This window comes from Megalobrama amblycephala, linkage group LG12, assembly GCF_018812025.1.
Source record: "Megalobrama amblycephala isolate DHTTF-2021 linkage group LG12, ASM1881202v1, whole genome shotgun sequence".
NCBI lineage: Eukaryota > Metazoa > Chordata > Actinopteri > Cypriniformes > Xenocyprididae > Megalobrama > Megalobrama amblycephala.
In genome coordinates this window covers 16,187,374-16,209,458 of record NC_063055.1, presented here as the reverse complement: position 1 = coordinate 16,209,458, position 22,085 = coordinate 16,187,374, and the positions used below count along the sequence as shown (strand labels likewise).

The 22,085-nt window shown below is 35.9% G+C and overlaps 1 protein-coding gene across 3 annotated transcripts in view; it reads right to left on the bottom strand.

Annotated features, from left to right (window-relative positions):
- grk5l (G protein-coupled receptor kinase 5 like) overlaps positions 1-22,085 on the bottom strand; it is a 68,438-nt gene that overhangs the window by 18,654 nt on the left and 27,699 nt on the right. For all 3 annotated transcript variants that reach the window (XM_048209171.1, XM_048209170.1, XM_048209172.1), the window contains exons 2-3: positions 9,535-9,630; positions 7,763-7,875 (exon numbers count right to left, since the gene is read on the bottom strand). In XM_048209171.1, coding sequence (XP_048065128.1) covers positions 7,763-7,875; positions 9,535-9,630 — 209 coding nt within the window. The remainder of the gene's footprint in view (positions 1-7,762; positions 7,876-9,534; positions 9,631-22,085) is intronic.

Below are 22,085 nucleotides of genomic sequence, written 5' to 3'. Positions count from 1 at the left end.
CGTTTGAGGATGCCCCACAGATGCTCAATAGGGTTTAGGTCTGGAGACATGCTTGGCCAGTCCATCACCTTATTGGAGGTGTGTTTGGGGTTATTATCATGTTGGAATACTGCCCTGCGGCCCAGGCTCAGAAGGGAGGGGATCATGCTCTGCTTCAGTATGTCATAGTACATGTTGGCATTCATGGTTCCCTCAATGAACAGTAGCTCCCCAGTGCCGGCAGCACTCATGCAGCCCCAGACCATGACACTCCCACCACCATTCTTGACTGTAGGCAAGACACACTTGTCTTTTTTACTCCTTGCCTGGTTGCCGCCACACATGCTTTGACACCATCTGAAACAAATAAGTTTACCACAGGACATGGTTCCAGTAATCCATGTCCTTAATATGCTTGTCTTCAGCAAACTGTTTGCGGGCTTTCTTGTGCATCATCTTTAGAAGAGGCTTCCTTCTGGGATGACAACCATGCAGACCAATTTGATGCAGTATGCGATGTATGGTTTGAGCACTGATAGGCTGACCCCCTCACCCCTTCAACCTCTGCAGCAATGCTGGCAGCACTCATAAGTCTATTTTCCAAACGCAACCTGTGGATATGACGCTGAGCATATTCAGTCAACTTCTTTGGTCGAGCATGGCAAGGCCTGTTCTGAGTGGAACCTGTTCTGTTCAACCCCTGTATGGTCTTGGCCACCATGCTGCAGCTCAGTTTCAGGGTCTTGGCAATCTTCTTATAGCCTACGCCATCTTTATGTAGAGCAACAATTCTTTTTTTCAGATCCTCAGAGAGTTCTTTGCCATGAGGTGCCATGTTGAACTTCCAGTGACCAGTATGAGAGAGTGAGAGCGATAACACCAAATTTAACAAACCTGCTCCCCATTCACACCTGAGACCTTGTAATACTAACGAGTCACATGACACCGGGGAGAGAAAATGGCTTATTGGGCACAATTTGGACATTTTCACTTAGGGGTGTACTAACTTTTGTGGCCAGCGGTTTAGACATTAATGGCTGTGTGTTGAGTTATTTTGAGGGGACAGCAAATTTACACTGTTATACAAGCTGTCTACTGACTACTTTACATTGTAACAAAGTGTCATTTCTTCAGTGTTGTCACATGAAAAGATTTAATTAAAATTTTTACAAAAATGTGAGGGAAACATTTTGTCAGTGCTGCTCTGACGAATTAACTTTTCACACCAGTCTATTATTATGGTATAATCCATTTCAGAACCCAAAGCATGTAAAAACAACTATGGTATGTCAAATTATAATGTCAGCGAGACAATCTCTTCCTGTCTAAGTAGATTTTTTATGGTCATTACAAGCTGTAACGTGGACCAGACTTTATGTATTAGTCAAAGATCTAGCCACTAATGTGGACCAGACTTTGTGCCGATACTGAAAAATCTTGAGACTAATGAAACCGAGACAGACACAGAGTATTAAGTAAACTCATATCACTTATTCAACACTGGAAAAAAGAAACTACATCCAATGACTTCATTACTGATGGTATCAATTTCTATATGCTGAATGAGTAAGAGGCATCATGTAATTGAGTCTGCGAGTGATTACACAATGAATGAGCTCCACAGTCTGGCACGTCCTTTCCCTAAGGGTCGAAAATGTGCCTGTGTCTGTGTGTTGGGGGGTAATACTTGATGACACCCTCATCAACACTCTCTCCAGCCCTCGTGCTCTGTGGATCCCATTACGCAAGACTCTCCATGACCACCTGCCCCCCTCTCAGTTCCATCCAGATTGATGTAAACACATACACACAAGATCTCGCGCCCACACTGAAGCATATGTACCCACAAATATGTTTTCGCACAAATCACGTGTCCGCACCCGCGTCACACGGCTCTGCTCTAGAGTACGAAAGGCACATACACATATGCTTCACGGCCGCACACACATGCTTCATGAAGCCCACCGTGTGTGACTTCAGGTTGCTTGGTAACCAGCCAGTCAACACGGCAGGATTCCATAAGGTCCTGGAGCGCCACAGCACGGCCCAGCAGCGTCACTAAATACACTGAACGTCATTACATAGTGGGAGACTGTGTGTATGTGTGTGTGTGTGTGAGCATACTGTCTCGACACATACAGAATGATTTCCATTCCCCTTAACACATTTGGCAACTCATCCACTGGAAGATTGCCGGGAGTAGTGACGGAGAAAAAGAATGTTACATGGAATGTTCAGAGTTCAATAGAAGTCATGTTCTATTGAAATAATTTCAACTAGTTCCTGTGAAAGGGATAGTTCACCCACAAATGAAAAATTTGTCATACTCATTGTGGAAGCTCAAACATGCTTGTGTGACACGTAAGAATAAACCTCATTGTTTCTTGTGCGTCAAGCGAGTTTGAGCTGTCATTGACCATATTTGATGACCTCCATGTATGTGTGTTGATCAATGTTTAAATGAGAATAAAACACTAAATTAAAAGGATTAGTTCACTTTAAAATGAAAATTAGCCCAAGGCTTTACTCACCCTCAACCATCCTAGGTGTATATGACTTTCTTCTTTCTGATGAACTCAATCGGAGTTATATAATAAATATCCTGATGCATCCTATCTTTAGAATAGAATAGAATAGAAATCTTTATTGTCACTGTACAGCTGTACAACGAAATTTAGTTATTTAAGTGCACCCACATACAAATAATAAACGTAAATAAGTAATAAATAATATATATTCTTTATGTTGAATAAACTTTCTTGCATATGTAATGTAACATTATGCTAGGTGGCATTTAGAGCTTGTACAGCAATTGGAAAAAAACTGTTTTTGAGTCGGTTTGTGACTTTATGATGATAGTGAACGGGAAACAATGAGTATGAAGCTCAAGAAAGTGCATCTATCTATTATAAACATACTCCACGTGGCTCCGGGGGTTAATAAAGGCCTTCTGAAGCAAAGAGATGCATTTGTGTAAGAAAAATATCCATATTTAACAAGTTATAAAGTAAAATATCTAGCTTTCGCCAGACCGCCTTCTGTTTTCAACTCATTTTACGTAATTTGAATACGGAAAGCGTAGGATGTAGGATGTAGCGTAAGCATTTTCTTCGAAAGTTGAATACGGAAGGTGGCCTGGTGAAAGCTAGATATTTTCTTTATAATGTGTTAAATATGGATATTGTTCTTACACAAATAGACCGATTCGCTTCAGAAGGCCTTTATTAACCCCCCGGAGCCATGTGGAGTATGTTTATAATGGATGGATGTACTTGAGCTTCATACTTGTTGGTTCCATTCAGTGCCATTACAAAGCTTGGATGCATCAGGATATTTATTAATATAACTCAGACTGTGTTCATCAGAAAGAAGAAAGTCACATACACCTAGGATGGCTTGAGGGTGACTAAAGCTTGGGGTAATTTTCATTTTAAAGTGAACTAATCCTTTAAATCTGTTCATCATATAAATAGATCACGATCAACATCTATTGATCACATCAATAGATCATAATTCATATAGATTACTTTTACGAGTTTTGGTGGAATGGACTTACACCAGAGAGACAGAAATCTGTTATCTTCTTTTGTGTTTCAATAATGGATGAAAGTCTTATGGGTTTGGAATGCCATGAGGGTGAGTAAATGACAGAATTTTTATTTAATACAAAAAGCGCAAAGGTAAAGTTAGTATTTTTGTTAAAGCACTTAAAACACATGTAACGCTTTTTTATTATTTTTCACGGTTGTCTAATTTTTTATTTTTAAATCCTCCTAAATTGTCTAATTGTTTAAATAGTCTGTTTTGAGGTGATAGGCTGAACCTCTGGTTGTTAGTTACTATAGTAAGTTCTGCGGGTGGAATTTCAATTTACATGTAAACAGTGCTTTACAGTTTGTTAAGTCGCATCACTTTCTGCCATTCTTGTGAGTATCTTGCAAAAATGACCGGGTGTATTGACTTTATCAGCATAAATTTGTTCTTACCCTCATATGTTGGTATGTTGATGAATCTGGATTATTTTAAAGTGTGTGTCCACAGTTAGTAAGTAACAAGGACAAGTTATGTTTGCCATTCTCAACCATGATGTGCATACAAAAGATCAAAAATTTGGGGTCAGTAAGATTTTTATTTAAAAAAAGAACTTTTATTCAGCAAGGAGGCAATAAATTGAAAGTAAAGACAAGAATCCTGAAAAAAAGATCACTGCAGAAAAACATTAAGCAGTAATAATAAGAAATGTTTTTTGAGCACCAAATCAGCATATTGAAATGATTTCTGAAGGATCATGTGACACTGAAGACTGGAGTAAACATTATGAAATTTAAACCTTCACAGAAATAAATGACATTTTGAAGTATATTAAAATAGAAAACAGTTATTTGAATTGTAAGTTTTCCCACAATGTTTTTACTTTATTTTTGATCAAATAAATCCAGCCTTGGAGAGCAGAGGCTTTTTTTTTTTTACTGACCCCAAACCTTTAAACAGTAGTGCAATTTTTGTTAATATTATTATTAATAATAATAGTATAATTCAATAATAATAATAATAATAATATACACAATGCTGCGTATAAAAACTCACAAAAACGTACTGGATTATTACAATATTTGGAAATGTTAGAAAATTAAAATTGATGTTTCCTAAAAAAACACTAAAGCAAGGTTATAAATGTTATTCTTTTAATCATGTACAAATTACTACTTCTGCACGAAAATATTCACACAAAGGGTTTACACATAAATAAGCATCTACGCACAGTTAGTGAATGTACAATGTTTAGATCTTCTGGCTATACTTGTAAAACAATGTGTATTGTCATGTTTATTCCCTGGCTCCACGTACTGCCATTGTAAGCACTTTATTGGAACAGTAATTTTTGCTGGGTACGTGCCAATGTTCTTTTTTGGCGTGTTATTGTACCACAAATACTGTTGATTGAAGTTCATCTAAACTGAACCCAGAAAACATCTTTTTCTACTTTATATTTTATACCGTTGTTAGATGATAGTAACATTAGGAAAGGAGACACAGATTAAATTCTGCTTTCTCTGCCATCTTTCGAATGGGAAATGATGGAATTTGCAGGGGAATTTGCTATGCCTGCATGTTAAAGGTCACCGCATGGAAAAAAGCAGCAAATATAAACACTCGCAATCTCTCACACTCACGCGTTGGGTTTTCATGTTTTATGGGTGACTTTCCACAGACATAATGATATTTATAACGTACATTCTATCCCCTAACCCTAACCCTACCCATCACAGAAAACTTTTGCATTTTTACATTTTCAAAAAACACCACTTTGTTTTATTTATAAGCTGTTTTCCTCATGGGGATCAAAAAATTTTCCCACAAGGACAAACATGGATCTATCCATGTGGGGACATTTTGTCCCCATAACGTAGGGTTAACCAGGACCACACACACACACACACACACACACACACATACACAAACACATATATAAAGAGAGAGAGATAGGGAGAGAGAGAGATCCAATCATAATAGTGGTTTGAGAACAGACCTACGTCAGTGGCTTTGAATGGTACAGTAGAGCTACCAGGCCAAAACAAATGGCGGGCTGCCTCTGACACAGGGGAACTGGGCCAATCTGATGTGTGTGATAACATCAGAGTATTCCGCCTCCACTGAGATGGAAAAACAAAACCCAGACCAAAAAGGTCAGCGGCATACACATTTCATTTGTCTTTGTGTACACATAAACCTAAATAATGTGCGAGGAGGTTTCTCGCAATAAAGTTCTTGCACTTCTTTCGTTCTGTCACACACACAGAGATCTCACACAGAGCAGACACAGATAGTGCCGTCTAACTCGCCACAACAATTGAGATCCCGCTAATTTCTGACGTCAGAGCAGGCCTCAAAATACCCCCCGGGCTCTTTCCTTATGGTGGCTCGCACAAACACGCACATGCACACTTGCTGCAGGCAGAACATATGCGTACATACATCAAACACATTCATGTATTTTCAGTTCAATGCATCTCTGTGTTTACATTCAATTTTTTATTCAAATCCAGAACTGATTTTGATGTATGTCAGGCCATGAAGGGCATTTTTTCCTTCTTGACTACAGAATACAGTTTAATTGGGTGAATCTCACAAAGCCAAGAGTATGCAGAGTATTTCACCCTATAAATCAAAATCAATAAAACATATTTTGCATAAAAAAGTTTGGGGTCAGTAAGATTTTTGTGACAGTAAAGACATTTATCATGTTAAAAAAAGATTTCTATTTAAACTTAATACGGGCATAAGTGACTTTTCTTTCAAAAACATTTTAAAAAAATCTTACAGAACCCAAACTTTTAAGTGATCATGTTTATTTTATTTTTTTAATAAGAATTGTGGGGTCCTATTTTATTTCTAATGACTCTTAAATAAGTTTTATTTACTGCAGGCAAAATATTATTTTCTTGACTTGACTTTGGGGTGAAGCACAACACTGAATCTCCAAATTAATGTAGAAACAACAATAAGATGGTTAAATATTTGTTTAATGGCATCTTTTACTAAGTACTATGAATGAAGGGCAGTATTTCTGGCATATGGACATTTATTTGTCACTTCTGATAACAGATTACTCTAAATTGTAATGTAGAAACATGCATTTTCTGTAAAGCAATTTTTAAAACAACATATTGTGAAAAGCGCTATACAAATAAAAGTGAAATGAAAATGAAATGAAATGCAGGAAAGGAGACCAGAGGCATTTTTTAATGGATGTCAATGGAAGAGAGGCTTTACTATGCTGAATAAGCTGCTTTTGTGGGAAAACAGCTTATCGTTTAATGAATCAACAGCCTATCGACTAATCTTTAACACGTTTGCCATTAAACATTAGATTTGGATTGATCTATTTTTAGAGTTTACATAGAAAAAATGCTGTTTTATAAGATAAGTCATAGACAATTTTGCAACACGTAAGATTCCGTTTATGACACTGAACGTAAGTGACTGACTGTTGAACAACTTTAAAAAAAATTTAATGACGTCAAGGCTGTAATGTGTATGGTTATCAAGGAACACGTGATCCTAGTTGGTCATTATGCCAATGGTAGAGCCTCAGACCCTCGAAGGTCCAATGGTAACGCCACGGACCCTCGTATCTCCCAATAATAAGACCATCTCTGGTAACCCAGGGATGACTGTATGATGCTTTTATGTTTAGGACTTTTTTTTTTTTTTTCATTTGACTTTCAGACATTCACATGCGTCTCTGTTACATATTAATAAAGCTTCCGCTATTCAAGTATACAGTGCCACAGCACAAAGACTTTTTGTTAAAATGAGGAGGAAAAAGTTCCAAGACCTCATAAACAAGATGAACACCTTTTTCATGTCCTAAAAAAACACAAATATGCTGCCCCATGTTTTATGATAGTGACTTCCTGTCATGGGTTCAGGCTCCTGGGGTTCAGACTGTTTGGGGTCTATAGGGGTGTTGGAGAGACCAGACAATGGACTCATTCAGTGACCACATGCCGGTACTGATATTTTGGGCTTTATTCCATGATAGCCAAGCTAGTTATGTGGGAGGCATGTAGTCCAAGCCAGTGGAACATTGGTGGAGGGGTTAACAAGAATCCTGAGAGAGTTTAAGCAGGCAAGAGATTTTGAGAGAAGATGAACTGCTGGAAAGAACCAGCAATTAGTGACTAAAACGCTGTTTTGATGACCTTAAATTCAGTTTTTATTAGAACATAAAACAGGTGCATTGACCGTTGGAGACGTGTGTATGTGTGCCCTGACATACCATGGCGTCCAGAAGTTGGATGCATCGCTGCATCTCTGGTCGGGTCTCACAGTAGAGGCGGAACAGAAGTCTTCCGATGGGCTGCTTCTCACACAGGCTGAAGTAGTCCCGCTCTGAGACACAAAACAAAAGGAAAATTTCTCAAAAATGTGCTGTGGTGCTCTCATGATACAGTGATTGATGGTGACTTTGATATATAATGTGTAAAAAAAGATGTAAATGGGAAAGTATATACTTTCATAGGAAGTTTTGTCATCATTTACTCACCCTCATGTTGTTTCAAAACTGTATCTTCTTTGGTAGATAAAAGATGACATTTTGTCCATACAATGAGAGCCAGCAGGGCCCAATGTTGTTTTAAATGCCACTGACTTTTATTGCATGGACAAAAACAGTTCTTCAAAATATTATATGCAGAAGAAAGAAAGTCATACAGGTTTGGAACAACCTGAGGGTGAGTAAATGATGATGTTATTTTCATTTTTGGGTGAACTATCCCTTTAAGTATGTATTAAAGGCGCTAAAGAGGATGTTTTGTTTTATACATTTTTGCAATATTACTTGAAACTGTCTTTACTAACTGATAAAAGACTATTTATTAGGTGCACTGAAAGGAATAATATTAATATACATCATCTGTGCACGAGGTAGGGCCTTAAAAACATCAGCCAATCGTTTACGCGATTGGCCCTCTGGCTTGTCAATCACTGCCAATACGTTCCTTGTGAGAGACGTGCGCGGATTGGCCCTCTGGCTTGTCAATCACTGCCATGACGTTCCTTGTGAGAGACGTGCGCGGCTGCGCGCTCCAGTAACTTTCCACACTCCACAGGCGCCGCATGCAATGTTTTTGTCAGGAGACAGGAGTAACAACTGCAGATTATGAGTTACCTGCGGTGAGTCCGACATAATGAATCCACTAACACGACACAGCAAATGTCGGTGGTAAACACTCGTGTTCCAATACTCGTGCACGAGTTTTGGGAGGCGTTCCCTCGAAATGAGCTGTGAAGGAGGGGGGTTGTTCTTACGCATGCGCTCATTTCAAAAACTCACTAACAGTCTTTGGTTTCTCAGTCGACGAAAAGATCCTCTTTAGCACCTTTAAGACAATGAGTAAGTATTGGAACGTGATACCATGTCATAAAATCACATATCGTTAGCCTCATAGCATAATTGCCTAAGTCATTTTAGGGCCAAATTGTGATATCTGCCTTTGAAATATGATCTGGGCAATTACGCTATGAGGCTAACGTTATGGATACCGCAGTCCCCTTTTTCTAGCATGTGTTAGCATCTAGCTAAATTAATTACATTAAAATTGATCATTACTTAACTTTATACATTTATAATTTTGATCTATAATATACACAACAGTTTAGAAGTTTGGGGTCAGTTAGATTTTTGTTTTTTGAAACAAATTGTTAAACAACTGAAAATGTTGATGGATGTCATTCCTTCTCATCTGTAGCTAAAGAAATTGTACACAATATTACATCAAAAACATGCAAGGATGCATATTTTGCAAATCCAGTTGGACAAGCATGACATCCGGGCTCTTTTGACTACTTTTGACGTACTACTACTGTAATTTGGGAAGCTCCGATAGTAAGCAAATTGGGATTCAGACAATGACAAAACTCAGAGATGTCTAAACAATGCTGAACAGCAAAATGACATCACAGTTTGGCCAGGAGACCACCACAGCTGACAAGGAGCCAGAAAATAACAGGAAGTTCATGAACAAGACAAGTTGAGTGTGGACACTTTACCGATGGTTTTGCTCAATTCTGTGCACTGACTGATATGAGGAAAACGAAGAATCTCCCTCCATTTTTTACTTCTTCCTTTCCGTTTTCCTCCTCCACCTAGATAAGAAAAAATAAAAAACAAAAGTAGCCATTAAAAAAAAAAAAAATTGTCTAATCAACATCAATATAAACAAGTAAAAACAACATTTAAAATTGTAACCATATAAAGTCTGTTGTATCATATTTGATAGGCAAGTTTCTAAATTATCAACATGATCAAAACTTTGCTGAAAAACCTGTTGTACACAATCTTCTTCATGCCTTCTGCCCTCTAATTGATAGATCATGCTTTTTTTTAGCAGGTTAAAAGCCTTTTAGTATAATTGTAAAAATGTTCCCCTTCAAGTTCGTGGTTCACGTCTTTTTGCAGAGAAATCTTTACCGACTCTTATAAAGTTTATAAATGTAAGAACAACTTTTATTTTGTTATTAAAATTTCAGGATAAACATTTACTACACAGAAGCAACTTAGGCTTACTTGTTTATTCATATATACATTTTGACTTCTATAAAAAAATAAAATAAAAAAAGATTTATCAAATATGATACATAAAGACTTTGAGGAAGGTTTATTTGAACAACTGTCATCATTTTATTGCATTGCATTATATGTTTTGCCCACACTATTAAAACTACAGAGCTTTGATCATAAAACTAAACATTTAAATATAATTTTAATAACACATGTAAATATCAGTTGTCTCCCAATTACGTCTTATTAAAATATTTAAATGTTTAGTTAATTATTTAAATGTTTAGTTTTATGATCAAAGCTCTCTTAGGTTTACTTGTTTATTCATATACATTTTAACATGACTTTTCTCAAAAACAAAAAATTATGTATCAAATATTTTTACATCAGCTGAGAGACCAGATGCTGACATGTTTTATATGACCTGTAATTGGGAGATATCTGTGACAACTGATATTTATATGCATTTTATGTAAATAGTCTGCTATAATGTTATCAGATCTTTGGCATACTTTTTGGCCATATATAAATAACAACATCTGCACTAATGTGCATATCATACTATATGAGCCATAAAAGCACAGGCTCAATAAACTGTTCCATTTTAAAAAAAAAAAAAAAACTATTATTTCATATATCAGACTGTACAGGGTTAATAACTGTGCATGAGAAAAGAAAAATATTAACCAATAACAAAATATCACACATTTTTCAAATTACAATTCCAAATCCCTATGAATAAAATACCGTTTACAGGACAATAGTTGAATTCCAGTTGAATATGCGGATTTATCTCAGAAATACATCATATTATACAATGCGTTGCGAATGCCGTTTCATGCTGTCTTTAAATGCCAGGATACTTTATGTGACCGCTAATTAGCTTTGAACCTCATGAAATCTCCTTGTGACTTTGAACATGTGCAGTGTAATAAAACATGTCAGCATCTGGTCTCTCAGCCTGAGAGTAAGTAAGCTCTAGTTAAAACGAGTGTGTCATTTCTGACGTCAACACAGGTCAAAAATATGCATTCCCTCCCAAGAGAAAAGAGGAGCTTTTACAACAAACTGTGTCACGCTCTGCAATAACTGTTTGCCTTTTGAATCATTCAAACTTATAGAGGACAATAAAACAGAGCAGCTTCTGCTACAGTTAGATACAGTTAGTACAAAAGTGCCCTTTATCGCTTCTTTTCACTCGGGATTTGAATTCAAGGAGAATACGCTGTATGGTGCTCCCACTCTGGAATGGGAACATGGAGCATTTAGCCATTGACCATTCCCAGCACTGTGAATAATGCTGAATGTTTCCTAACACAAACAACCAGGGTAGTTAAAGCCCAAGTCCGGTCCTTAAAGACATTCATCTCACGTACATGACCGGCCTTGCTAATTAGGAGCCACTGGCTCATGAGATGCCACAAATCAAATCTTTTCCCACCAAACTGCAGGATTTTTAAGGGATGTTAGTACAAGCCAAATTTAGCCACCTTAATAAATATGAGAGGAATGTTACAGTAATTGTGTGTGTCTAAATTAACAATTTTCAAGAGCAATGGACCATATCAAAATTACTAGTGGAATATTTGGTAAAACTTTATTTAAAGTCTTTATAATGCATCATAAAATTATATTAATGCATTAATTATGCCTTGTAATGCACCTTATAAATTGCATTTTTTTGGTCCATGAATAATTGTAACTACAGTTATAATACATTATAATACTTATCTATTCACTGTTACACTTTTAGAAAGTATGATGCATTAAAACATGACAAACAACCAATTTCAGATGTAACAAGGCATCAATATGCAATCGCAAATATTATAATGCATTTTTACTTTGGTTATAATTTATGAAATTTATGAAAATAAATGTACAGTACTGTGCAAAAGTCTTAAGCACGTCAGTATTTTCACCCACCCAAAAAGATTTTAAGCCAGTTATTTATATCTTTTGCTGTAGTGTGTCAATAGGAAATATCCAAACATTCATTTTGCCATTAATTGTAATAATCCAGTGAGATTTTTGAATACACAAGGAGTCTGACAACAGTTGGTGCTCTACACAGTGATCTGATCTCACCATCATCGAATCCGTCTGTGATTACATGAAGAAACAGATGAAACTGAGACAAACTAAATCTAAGATGCTTGAAGAAACCTGCCTGCAAAGATACGGTACTGTGAAGAGTTTTAGGCACTTATGTAAAAATGCTGTAAAGTGAGGATGTTTTTAAAAAATACTGTTATAAATAGATTTTATTTATCAATTAACTTATATTAACTAAATCAAAACAATATTTTGTGTGACCACCCTTTGCATTTAAAACAGCTCTTGTCCAGGTACACTTGGGCATCATTTTTCAGGTAGATTTGGAGGCAGATTTCTTAAAATCTCTTGGAGACACAGCCACAGTTCTTCTTTGTCTCAGTTTCATCTGTTTCTTCATGTAATCACAGATGGATTTGATGATGGTGAGCTCTGATCTCCATGTGGAGCACCGGCTGTTATCAGTCTTATTATGTATTCAAAAGTCTCACTGGATTATTACAATTAATGGCAAATAATGTTTGCAAATGTGAATGGAATTCCTATGAATACAGCAAAAGATATAAATAACTGGCTTAAAACCTTTTTTGGGGGGTGAAAATACTGACTAATAAAGACTTTTGCACAGTACTATATTTCTGTGTGTTACTGAATATTTCACACAATGTTATTCATCTTTTTCCTTTTTACATTCCCTTCAAATCTTATTTTTATGCAGGAAATTCAGTTTAGCATGCTCAAAGAGTGGCTATAAATAAGTGCGGCTGGGACAGGGCTTCAAAGGGGTACTTTTGGCCCTGTGGACTTTTGGAAAATAAAATCTCAACACTTTTTACACTGTATCACAAAACAATTCTGTCAATTGTCTGAATTGTCATTTTTGAACCAACAGATTTAGTTTTTTTTTTTCAGTCACATCTTCTACACATTTTTTTTTTTTTTTTTTAATCAAATGGCAGACTCCTTTGTCTTCCATATGCTAATTTCATATCTAGTACTTTAGGTATCTCAAATACAATTAAATATTTTGCATCAAATTACAATACTGACAATTTAAAATAACCAAATTAGAAAAAATATTTTGCTCGCAAATGGTATTTAACTTGATATTCGTTTTCTTCATACCTCACGTTTCAATATTTCATTTCAAGCTCTTCACTGACACTGTTACTGTCTCCTTAGTAAACAAGGAAAAATTGTTGATACAGACTAAAGATATGGTCAAATGATGAAATTGAGAAAGTTTTCAAACAAAAAAGCTTTCAATTGTGTAATTCTGTTGTGTAAAGAGAATTTGTGTAACCAAAACATTTAGCCCTCAAGCAAAAAATAATGCGTTACAATATAAGGTTACTCCCAAAAAAGTAACTAACTGTATAAATAATTACTTTTTATGGAAGCATTGTGTTACGTTACTTTTGCATTACTTTTTCTCATGTGGGCTGGGCTTGCTTGTTTGTTTTTTAATAACAAAAAAAGTTTCATTTTGGCAAATGTAAAGGCCTTTTCACAACAAAAGTGAAATGAATTAGCCTCAGGCTGGAGGAAATGCAAATTCACGCCTTTCAGCTCATTCTGGATTGCAGAAGAACAGGACGCAGGAGAAGTTCAATACTCTTACTTCAGCAATATTAATAATAATAAAGTGATGTTTAACCAAGTCAAGCTTATTAGTATGTTTGAACTGGATCATCAAAAGTCAGCAGCAAATACATAATAAAGAGAGATTAAATACAAAATGTATATTTGAGTAATTTAACATTTAATTATTGGAGGTTTGTTTAATTTTCTGAGTTTACTGCATTTTGCCATTTTATTAATTTTGAGGAATTTTGTGCAAGTGAGATGAGTAAATGCAAACTCACATTTAGTCTAGATCTACAGTAACCATCATGTTAACACAGCACACACAACATCTCTGCACTTGCTCCTGATTTCTCTCAACACTGGAACAGGGAGGTGTCAGTCAATGGGCCCTATAATACACCCGGCGCAATGCGACGCAAGGCGCAGCGCAAGTGTGTTTGCTAGTTTGCGTCCGGCGCCGTTCGCGTTTTCCCGTTCAGCACCAGTCCTTAAATTAGTAAATGCATTTACGCAGTTAGTGCGCCCATGGGCGTGCTGGTCTAAAAAAGATTTTCAGGCGCATTGCCGGCGCATTGCTATTAAGGAGCTGAAAATGACTGCGCTATAGACCAACTCAAACCTGGTTAAAGTTAAAGTCAATGGCGCAATATTTTTTTGTTAAGCGCGTGAGAAATGACCTCTGGGCGCGTCCAAGTGCGCGTTGACTTTGCTTATTACACAAGGGATGCCCTCACACAAACATGCCAAATTTAAAAACAAAAGATTCAGTGTAAAAGAATATTATTGTGTCATAAATATAAAATGTAATGGTGAATAGTATTGCGTGTATTAGAATTAGGCTACCATTTTCATCAGCCTATTACTACTTATAACGATGAACGAAATTGGCTAATTAATTGAACATCGTGCCAAATACACACACATATATATTAACTGACTCATCGCGTGTACGCCATGTAAAACATCTGCCTGGCGCGAGCGCATCTCGCTCTTAAAGGGAATGGGAGATGACTCTCTAATTGGTTTATTGAACGTTACGCCCATTACTCATTAAGAGAATAGGGACAACCCATTTCAAAAATGCGCCCCGGCGCACTGACCGTTTTTCTGTCGTTAAAATACAAAAGTGGATTTGGACAGCCCTGAGTGACCTGCGCCGTGCGCTTTACACTTTCGTTTAGAGTTAAAATAGGGCCCAATAAATGGGAAAACAAAGTAACTTGCATTACTTATATAAAAAAATAAACGTAGGTATTTTATTGAAAATTTAAAAGTAATGCGTTACTTTACTAGTTACTTGAAAAAAGTAATCTGATTACGTAACTTGTGTTACTTGTAATGCTTTACCCCCAACACTGCTTTTACACACACACACACACACACACACACACACACACAAAAAGGTTAGTTTTTTTTTATAGAATAGAAAAAGATGGAAAAGACTAAACCATTTGCAACAAACGCAATGATCTGATCATGAGAAATGCACTATTTGCCAAAAACTTGCAGCTTACATAATCCTTAATGTGTGTGTGTGTGTGTGTGTGTGTGTGTTACAGATTCAGGGGAATGTGACGGCAGGAGTAATGGTGACCATATTGCCACAGAAAGAAAAAAACAGATGCTAATCACACCAGAGAAGAATGTTTGCTTTACATCATCATTCTGCCAGAGGTCTGTTCAAGTCAGAGCACGCATCACGGGCCAGCTGAAGTCAATGCATCAAACAACGTTAAACACCTGGAAGAATGTGGGTCAAAAAAACGGAGATGTAATTAACCTCCTTCCTTTCAGTCTATCCAACTAGAAGAGTCAGATCGACAGCGAAGGTCAGAAGGCTTGATGCTCACTCATCCAAGTAATATAAACAAGAATCGAATTTTCTGAGAATGACATTTAGAGAGATGGAGCCCTTGCTGATTATTACAGCTGGAAAAGTGAAGTTAAAGCACCACCCTTATGACTGAAGCGGGACAGGGATCCGGTCTCATTATTTGGAGAGGTTTAGGTGGATGCGAGGCGTACACAGTTTTATGTAAATGTTTTGTACATATGCGCTCAGATCAGCTCGACATGCATCAGATCAGAACAACTGCAGTAACCATTTACTTGGTCTTTATTTTTAAATTACTGGGACTCTGATATGCATTATGAGATGAGATGATGAAAGAGAGCATTGGTGAAATCTGCAGTGCTTCATCCACTTGCATTCCACAACAACACTACTCTCATATGTCTCCCTGTGACAAAACTATTGAAAACACTGTCTGAACAAACAGATTTAATCATCTTCAAAATGACAGTGCAGATATTCAGTCCTAACAAATCGGACAGTTAGTCAAATCTTTATCATTAGTGATGACTACAGAACTACTCCTCAAAAGTAAACAAGTCACATACACACACGGCTGAAAGCTGAAAACACTGTGAAGGAAAGCGGATCCCAGCGTTTAGCATTTACAAGTGCTTGGCAAACTCACTGTGTTGTTATCATTATCAAAATGAGTGAGGATTCAGTCCTGGAATTCCAGTCATGGCATGAATTACTGTGTGTGAGCCACAGCACGGTTAGGTGTATCTTCATTTAGGAATGGCAAGCACCCTTTTGTATTGCGCCTTTTTCAGTTTCTCACAACCAGCTTCAGTAAAAATGTATAATATTTCTTTTGAGCGAGTGAAAAAAAAAGGCCCGTAGGCCTCAAAAAATTACCCTATTGTATACAACAGAATTTATATTTTAAAATGGGTCCCATGATGGCTGGCCAGCAGGATTTTTGTATTTTGAGAAGTTCCTGCAAATTTTCAGAAGCTGTACTAGGATGTGCTTGATGTCATATACATTCATAATTTTATCAGTTTTCAAGTCTTCAAAACATTATTTCAATTTGTCTGGATCAGTCAAAAATGTGGACACACATTTCTCATATCTTAAAGGGTTACCCAAAAATGAAAATTCTGTCATTTATTACTCACCCTCATGCCGTTCCACACCCGTAAGACCTTCGGTAATCTTCGGAATGCAAATTAAGTTTTGTTTTGTTGAAATCCGATGGCTCCGTGAGGCCTGCATAGGGAGCAATGACATTTCCTCTCTCAAGATCCATAAAGGTACTAAAAACATATTTAAATCAGTTCATGTGAGTACAGTGGTTCAATATTAATATTATAAAGCGACGAGAATATTTTTGGTGCGCCAAAAAAACAAAACAAAATAACGACTTCTATAGTGATGGCCGATTTTAAAACACTGCTTCATTAAGCTTCGGAGTGTTATGATTCTTCTGTGTCGAATCATGATTCGGATCGCGTGTCAAACCGTCAAACGGCTGAAATCATGTGATTTTGGTGCTCCGAACCGCGGATTCGACACACTGATTCATAATGCTTCGAAGCTTAATGAAGCAGTGTTTTAAAATCGGCCATCACTAAACAAGTCATTATTTTGTTTTCTTTGGCGCACCGAAAATATTCTCGTCGCTTTATAATATTAATATTGAACCACTGTACTCACATGAACTGATTTAAATATGTTTTTAGTACATTAATGGATCTTGAGAGAGGAAATGTCATTGCTGGCTATGGAGGCCTCACGGAGCCATCGGATTTCAACTAAAATATCTTAATTTGTGTTACAAAGATTAATGAAGGTCTTACGGGTGTGGAACGGCATGAGGGTGAGTAATAAATGACAGAATTTTCATTTTTGGGTGAACTAACCCTTTAAAGCATGCTCAAATGCTGAAAAAACAACAACCCAGTAACAATTGTGCCTATATTTATACACTACCATTCAAAAATTTGTTTGGGTAGCCTTATTTCATGGATTTTGTGACTTCATTACTATTATTTTTTGACTATTACTGGTAACCTTTGACTGTTCGTTTATTTTGACAATAGATCTCACAATTTGGGCAGCAATTATAGAGTACCCTCACTGTACATAGAGTGATCAATACACTAAAACACACACCACAAAGACAATGACAGGAAATCAATTGTGTGTCTCTCTGTGTCCTTACATACACATGAATGTATTACATGTCAGAGACGGGCTTTAAAAAAAAAAAAGGAGGCCATATTATGTTGAAGAATTAGTGAGCCTGTTTAATTTGTTCCACAAGACTCAGACTACACCCTTTTGTTTCATGTTCGTTTTATGGATGTGACCTAATGTGCACAATATAAAAATATGCTTCACAACGGTCTGCAGTGCGTCAGTCAGAAACATGGAGAGCGACGGCAGATACACACCCCGCATGACGGTAACATTGTCGTCATTTACTGCATTGCAACTTTAGGCCGTTTTACTGTTGATGATTGTTTTACTTGGTGATTCAGAGGTTTAAGTCTTTAGAGAGCACATTAACTACAGTTAAATGCAGATTATATAACAATTCAAATAATGGGAAGCAGAGTTGTTATAGGAACGACAACTGTAAAATAAAACAATACAATGAATTGTAGAACCTGCTCAAGTAATTATGTTCACACGTCTGTGAGCGTCACATTAAGGGTTTGTTTATTGACCGCAATCCACAAACTGAAGTACAAACCATTTACAACAATTTTACACCACCTCAGTATGTAAAATCCAGGCTGCTGAAATTTATAATTGTATTGCTCTGTATACTTTATATAATGCCTCACATTCCATTCTTCAGACTGAGTGATTTTAAACTCAGGAAATTAATTCTATGGAGCTTCTGTACTTGGTGCACTTCAACTTCATATTATGACGTCCACTTTCTTGATCCCGTGGATTCAGTGTCTATTTTCTTTTTCTGCAACCAGAGCGCTGGTGTTTTAGTTGGTGGTCTGGTGAGACTATAACAGGTATTGACTCAACAGACGCGGTGTCATGGAAAAACGAGTAGCCTAAGCGATTGCATGCAACACCTAGTCGACTTGATAAACAATCCATGTTCAACATCAGTTAAGGGTCTAAAATTAGCAATGAATTGATAATGGATTATGATCAATTATTAACTTTTAGTCTTCATGGCTTGAAATAATACCAAAATCCATTCCGCAAATTGTTAAACAGAAAACGTTATACTCTTTTGGTGGCTGAAAGCATAATTAATATTAGTCTAATTATTAAATGAACACATGATGAAAATCTAGTATTTTTAAGAATTATTTTGCAAAATCTGTCAAAATTGTGTCACGTACTTATGATACTTTGATTTAATTTAGTCAAAAATGATGACAAGACCAAAAACTAAAATATTACAATTATAGATAATAAACATAAAATTAAAATATCATGGGTTTTAATTAAGATAGTAATTAAAATACAGCTGAGGAAAATATTAACAACATAAAAACAGTGCAAGATATTAACAAATGCACTAACAATGTTTTTAGAAGATGGAAAAATTAGGAAAGAACTTATTTAAATAAACCAATCCAAACATTTTGCATATTAATGTATAATAAATATTGTTCCATTTTAGTAAAATTTACTAAAAAAAAAAAAATATTGCACGTGAACATGGCACAGCACATGTACATTACACTTGGCTACACATGCGCAAAACTAAACTAAATGACTTGTGACTGCTTGAAAAAAATTGACTGTGAATTTAACGCCTGCAGTCAGCCATGACAGTTGTTTCAAAACCCCATAAACTTGTGATTGACCACACTTTTATCATGATGATTAGTTACAAGACCTGCTAGAGAATTATTAAGATGTGAAAGCACGAGAGGAAAAGAAACAGCCGACCGACCACAACCTAGTTTCACTTTCTGAGCACAAAACGGCGCTTTTGTGTATACTGACTCTGTGTATGTGTGTACTATACCTCTGGCTAAATATACATGTGTGACTGTGTGAACTAAAGAGGAACCTGACCGCACTTTGATTGACGAGAAATCTGCAACGCAGCAGCAGCACTGCTGTTTCCTTGTATGGTTATAGAATCGATCTTTGGGGAGAGGTTTTTCAATGATGTCTTGTAGGCCAGCTCACATCGACTGCTACATCGGATATGGTGGAGGTTACCAAGTATGACAGATAAATGAAGAAGGCCTAGATATCGACAATAGTTCACCCAAAAATAAAAATGTAGTTATTTTGTTATTCATTGTATGTAAATTACTTATCCTAATGTCATTCTCAATTATTTTACATAAGAAAAAAACAATAGCATACAAGTTTGAAATGAAACGAGGGCAAGTACAGTCAAACCAAAAATTATTCAGATATTTTTTATATATTTTTACTAGTGGATGCAGAACACTATAGTTCATTTATGTAAGTGAGGATAGCAAAATAAACTGTGACATATTATACCCCAAAAACTTCATTCAGGGGACTACCAGTAAAATTGATAAAAAAATTTGGAACCAAAAATTATTCAGACACTTGACCTGACCATGTGTTTTCTGACATAATTAAAATTATTTTTTTCTGAAACAGTTTAACTCTGAGATCTTGTCATATTTTATTACCATTTTTTTAAACTATAGTGAATAAACTGTATTAATGAATGAAATGTTCAAGGTGTCTGAATAAATTCTGGTTTGACTGCAATATATATATATATATATATATATATATATATATATATATATATATATATATATATATATATATATATATATATATATATATATATATATATATATATATATATATATATATATATTTAATAATAATCAATAATTTGTTTATATATTTATAAAATAATTTATATAAAATAACATTTTAAAGGTGCCCAAGAATGCTTTTTCACAAGATGTAATATAAGTCTAAGGTGTCCCCTGAATGTGTCTGAAGTTTCAGCTCAAAATACCCCATAGATTTTTTTAAATTAATTTTTTTAACTGCCTATTTTGGGGCATCATTAACTATGCACTGATTTTTTCAGCGCGCCGCCCCTTTAATTCGCGAGCTCCCTGCCACACGAGCTCTCGATTATATTACAGCACATTTACAAAGTTCACACAGCTAATATAACCCTCAAATGGATCTTTACAAGATGTTCGTCATGCATGCTGTATGCATGCTTCAAATTATGTGAGTAAAGTATTTATTTTGATGTTTATATTTGATTCTCTATGAGTTTGAGGCTGTGCTCCGTGGCTAACGGCTAATGCTACACTGTTGGAGAGATTTATAAAGAATGAAGTTGTGTTTATGAATTATACAGACTGCAAGTGTTTAAAAATGAAAATAGTGACGGCTCTTGTCTCCGTGAATTCAGTAAGAAACATTGGTAACTTTAACCTCATTTAACAGTACATTAGCAACATGCTAAGGAAACATTTAGATATAGACAATTTACAAATATCACTAAAAATATCATGCTATCATGGATCATGTCAGTTATTATTGCTCCATCTGCCATTTTCGCTGTTGTTCTTGCTTACCTAGTCTGTTGATTCACCTGTGCAGATCCAGACGTTACTGGCTGCCCTTGTCTAATGCCTTTCATAATGTTGGGAACATGGGCTGGCATATGCAAATAATGGGGCGTACACCCCGACTGTTACGTAACAGTTGGTGTTATGTTGAGATCCGCATGTTTTCCGGAAGTCTTTTAAACAAATGAGATTTACATAAGAAAGAGAAAGCAATGGAGTTTGAAACTCAATGTATGTCTTTTCCATGTACTGAACTCTTGTTATTCAACTATGCCAAGGTAAATTCAAATTTTGAATCTAGGGCACCTTTAAAGTGCTATATTTTTAATTATACCATCATATTGCATAAATTATATAATAATTTATACAACATTTAATTGAACTAAAATAGATGCATAAAATTGCTAATACAATTCTGTTTAGTGGTGTGAGGGTGGGACAACCTGTCACTCACATTAGATCACAGCAATAGAGTGGTGGAACTATGATGCATTTTTGTATGCCAAAACCTGGAAGCAAGTTAGCTTTTCAGCACTTCCAGTTCCATCTTCCCAAAATCTATTTTTTTTAAATGGGTTTTTGGTTAAATGGCTGAAATAAGGTAAATACAAGCTCAAAATACTTTCACGTTTTATTCTACGACATAAAATACATCAGTGATGTCTTGAAAATGACAGTTGCTAACAAGTGGCTAAATCGGACAACAGAGGCTGTCGGCACCATTAAACATCATCACGCCAATCAGGTAAGCTCATTCCACTTTTACAGCCTCGTTATGCTTATAACTGCGCTCTTACAAACTATTTTAATTCAAACTTTCAGGGAAAATGTTTTTAGATAAAAACTGAAAGAGTTGACTGTGGTGTAGTTCATTTATAGCCTACCTTTAGCTTTTTACTTCTGGTGACTGTATTTAGGCTTTGTTCATCTGTGAATCTTGATGGACAAAACATGTAAGTATCATAAATTTTGTTGAACACAGAATGTTTTTTTGTTTTTTTTTGCGATAATCTAAAAGCCTATTGGA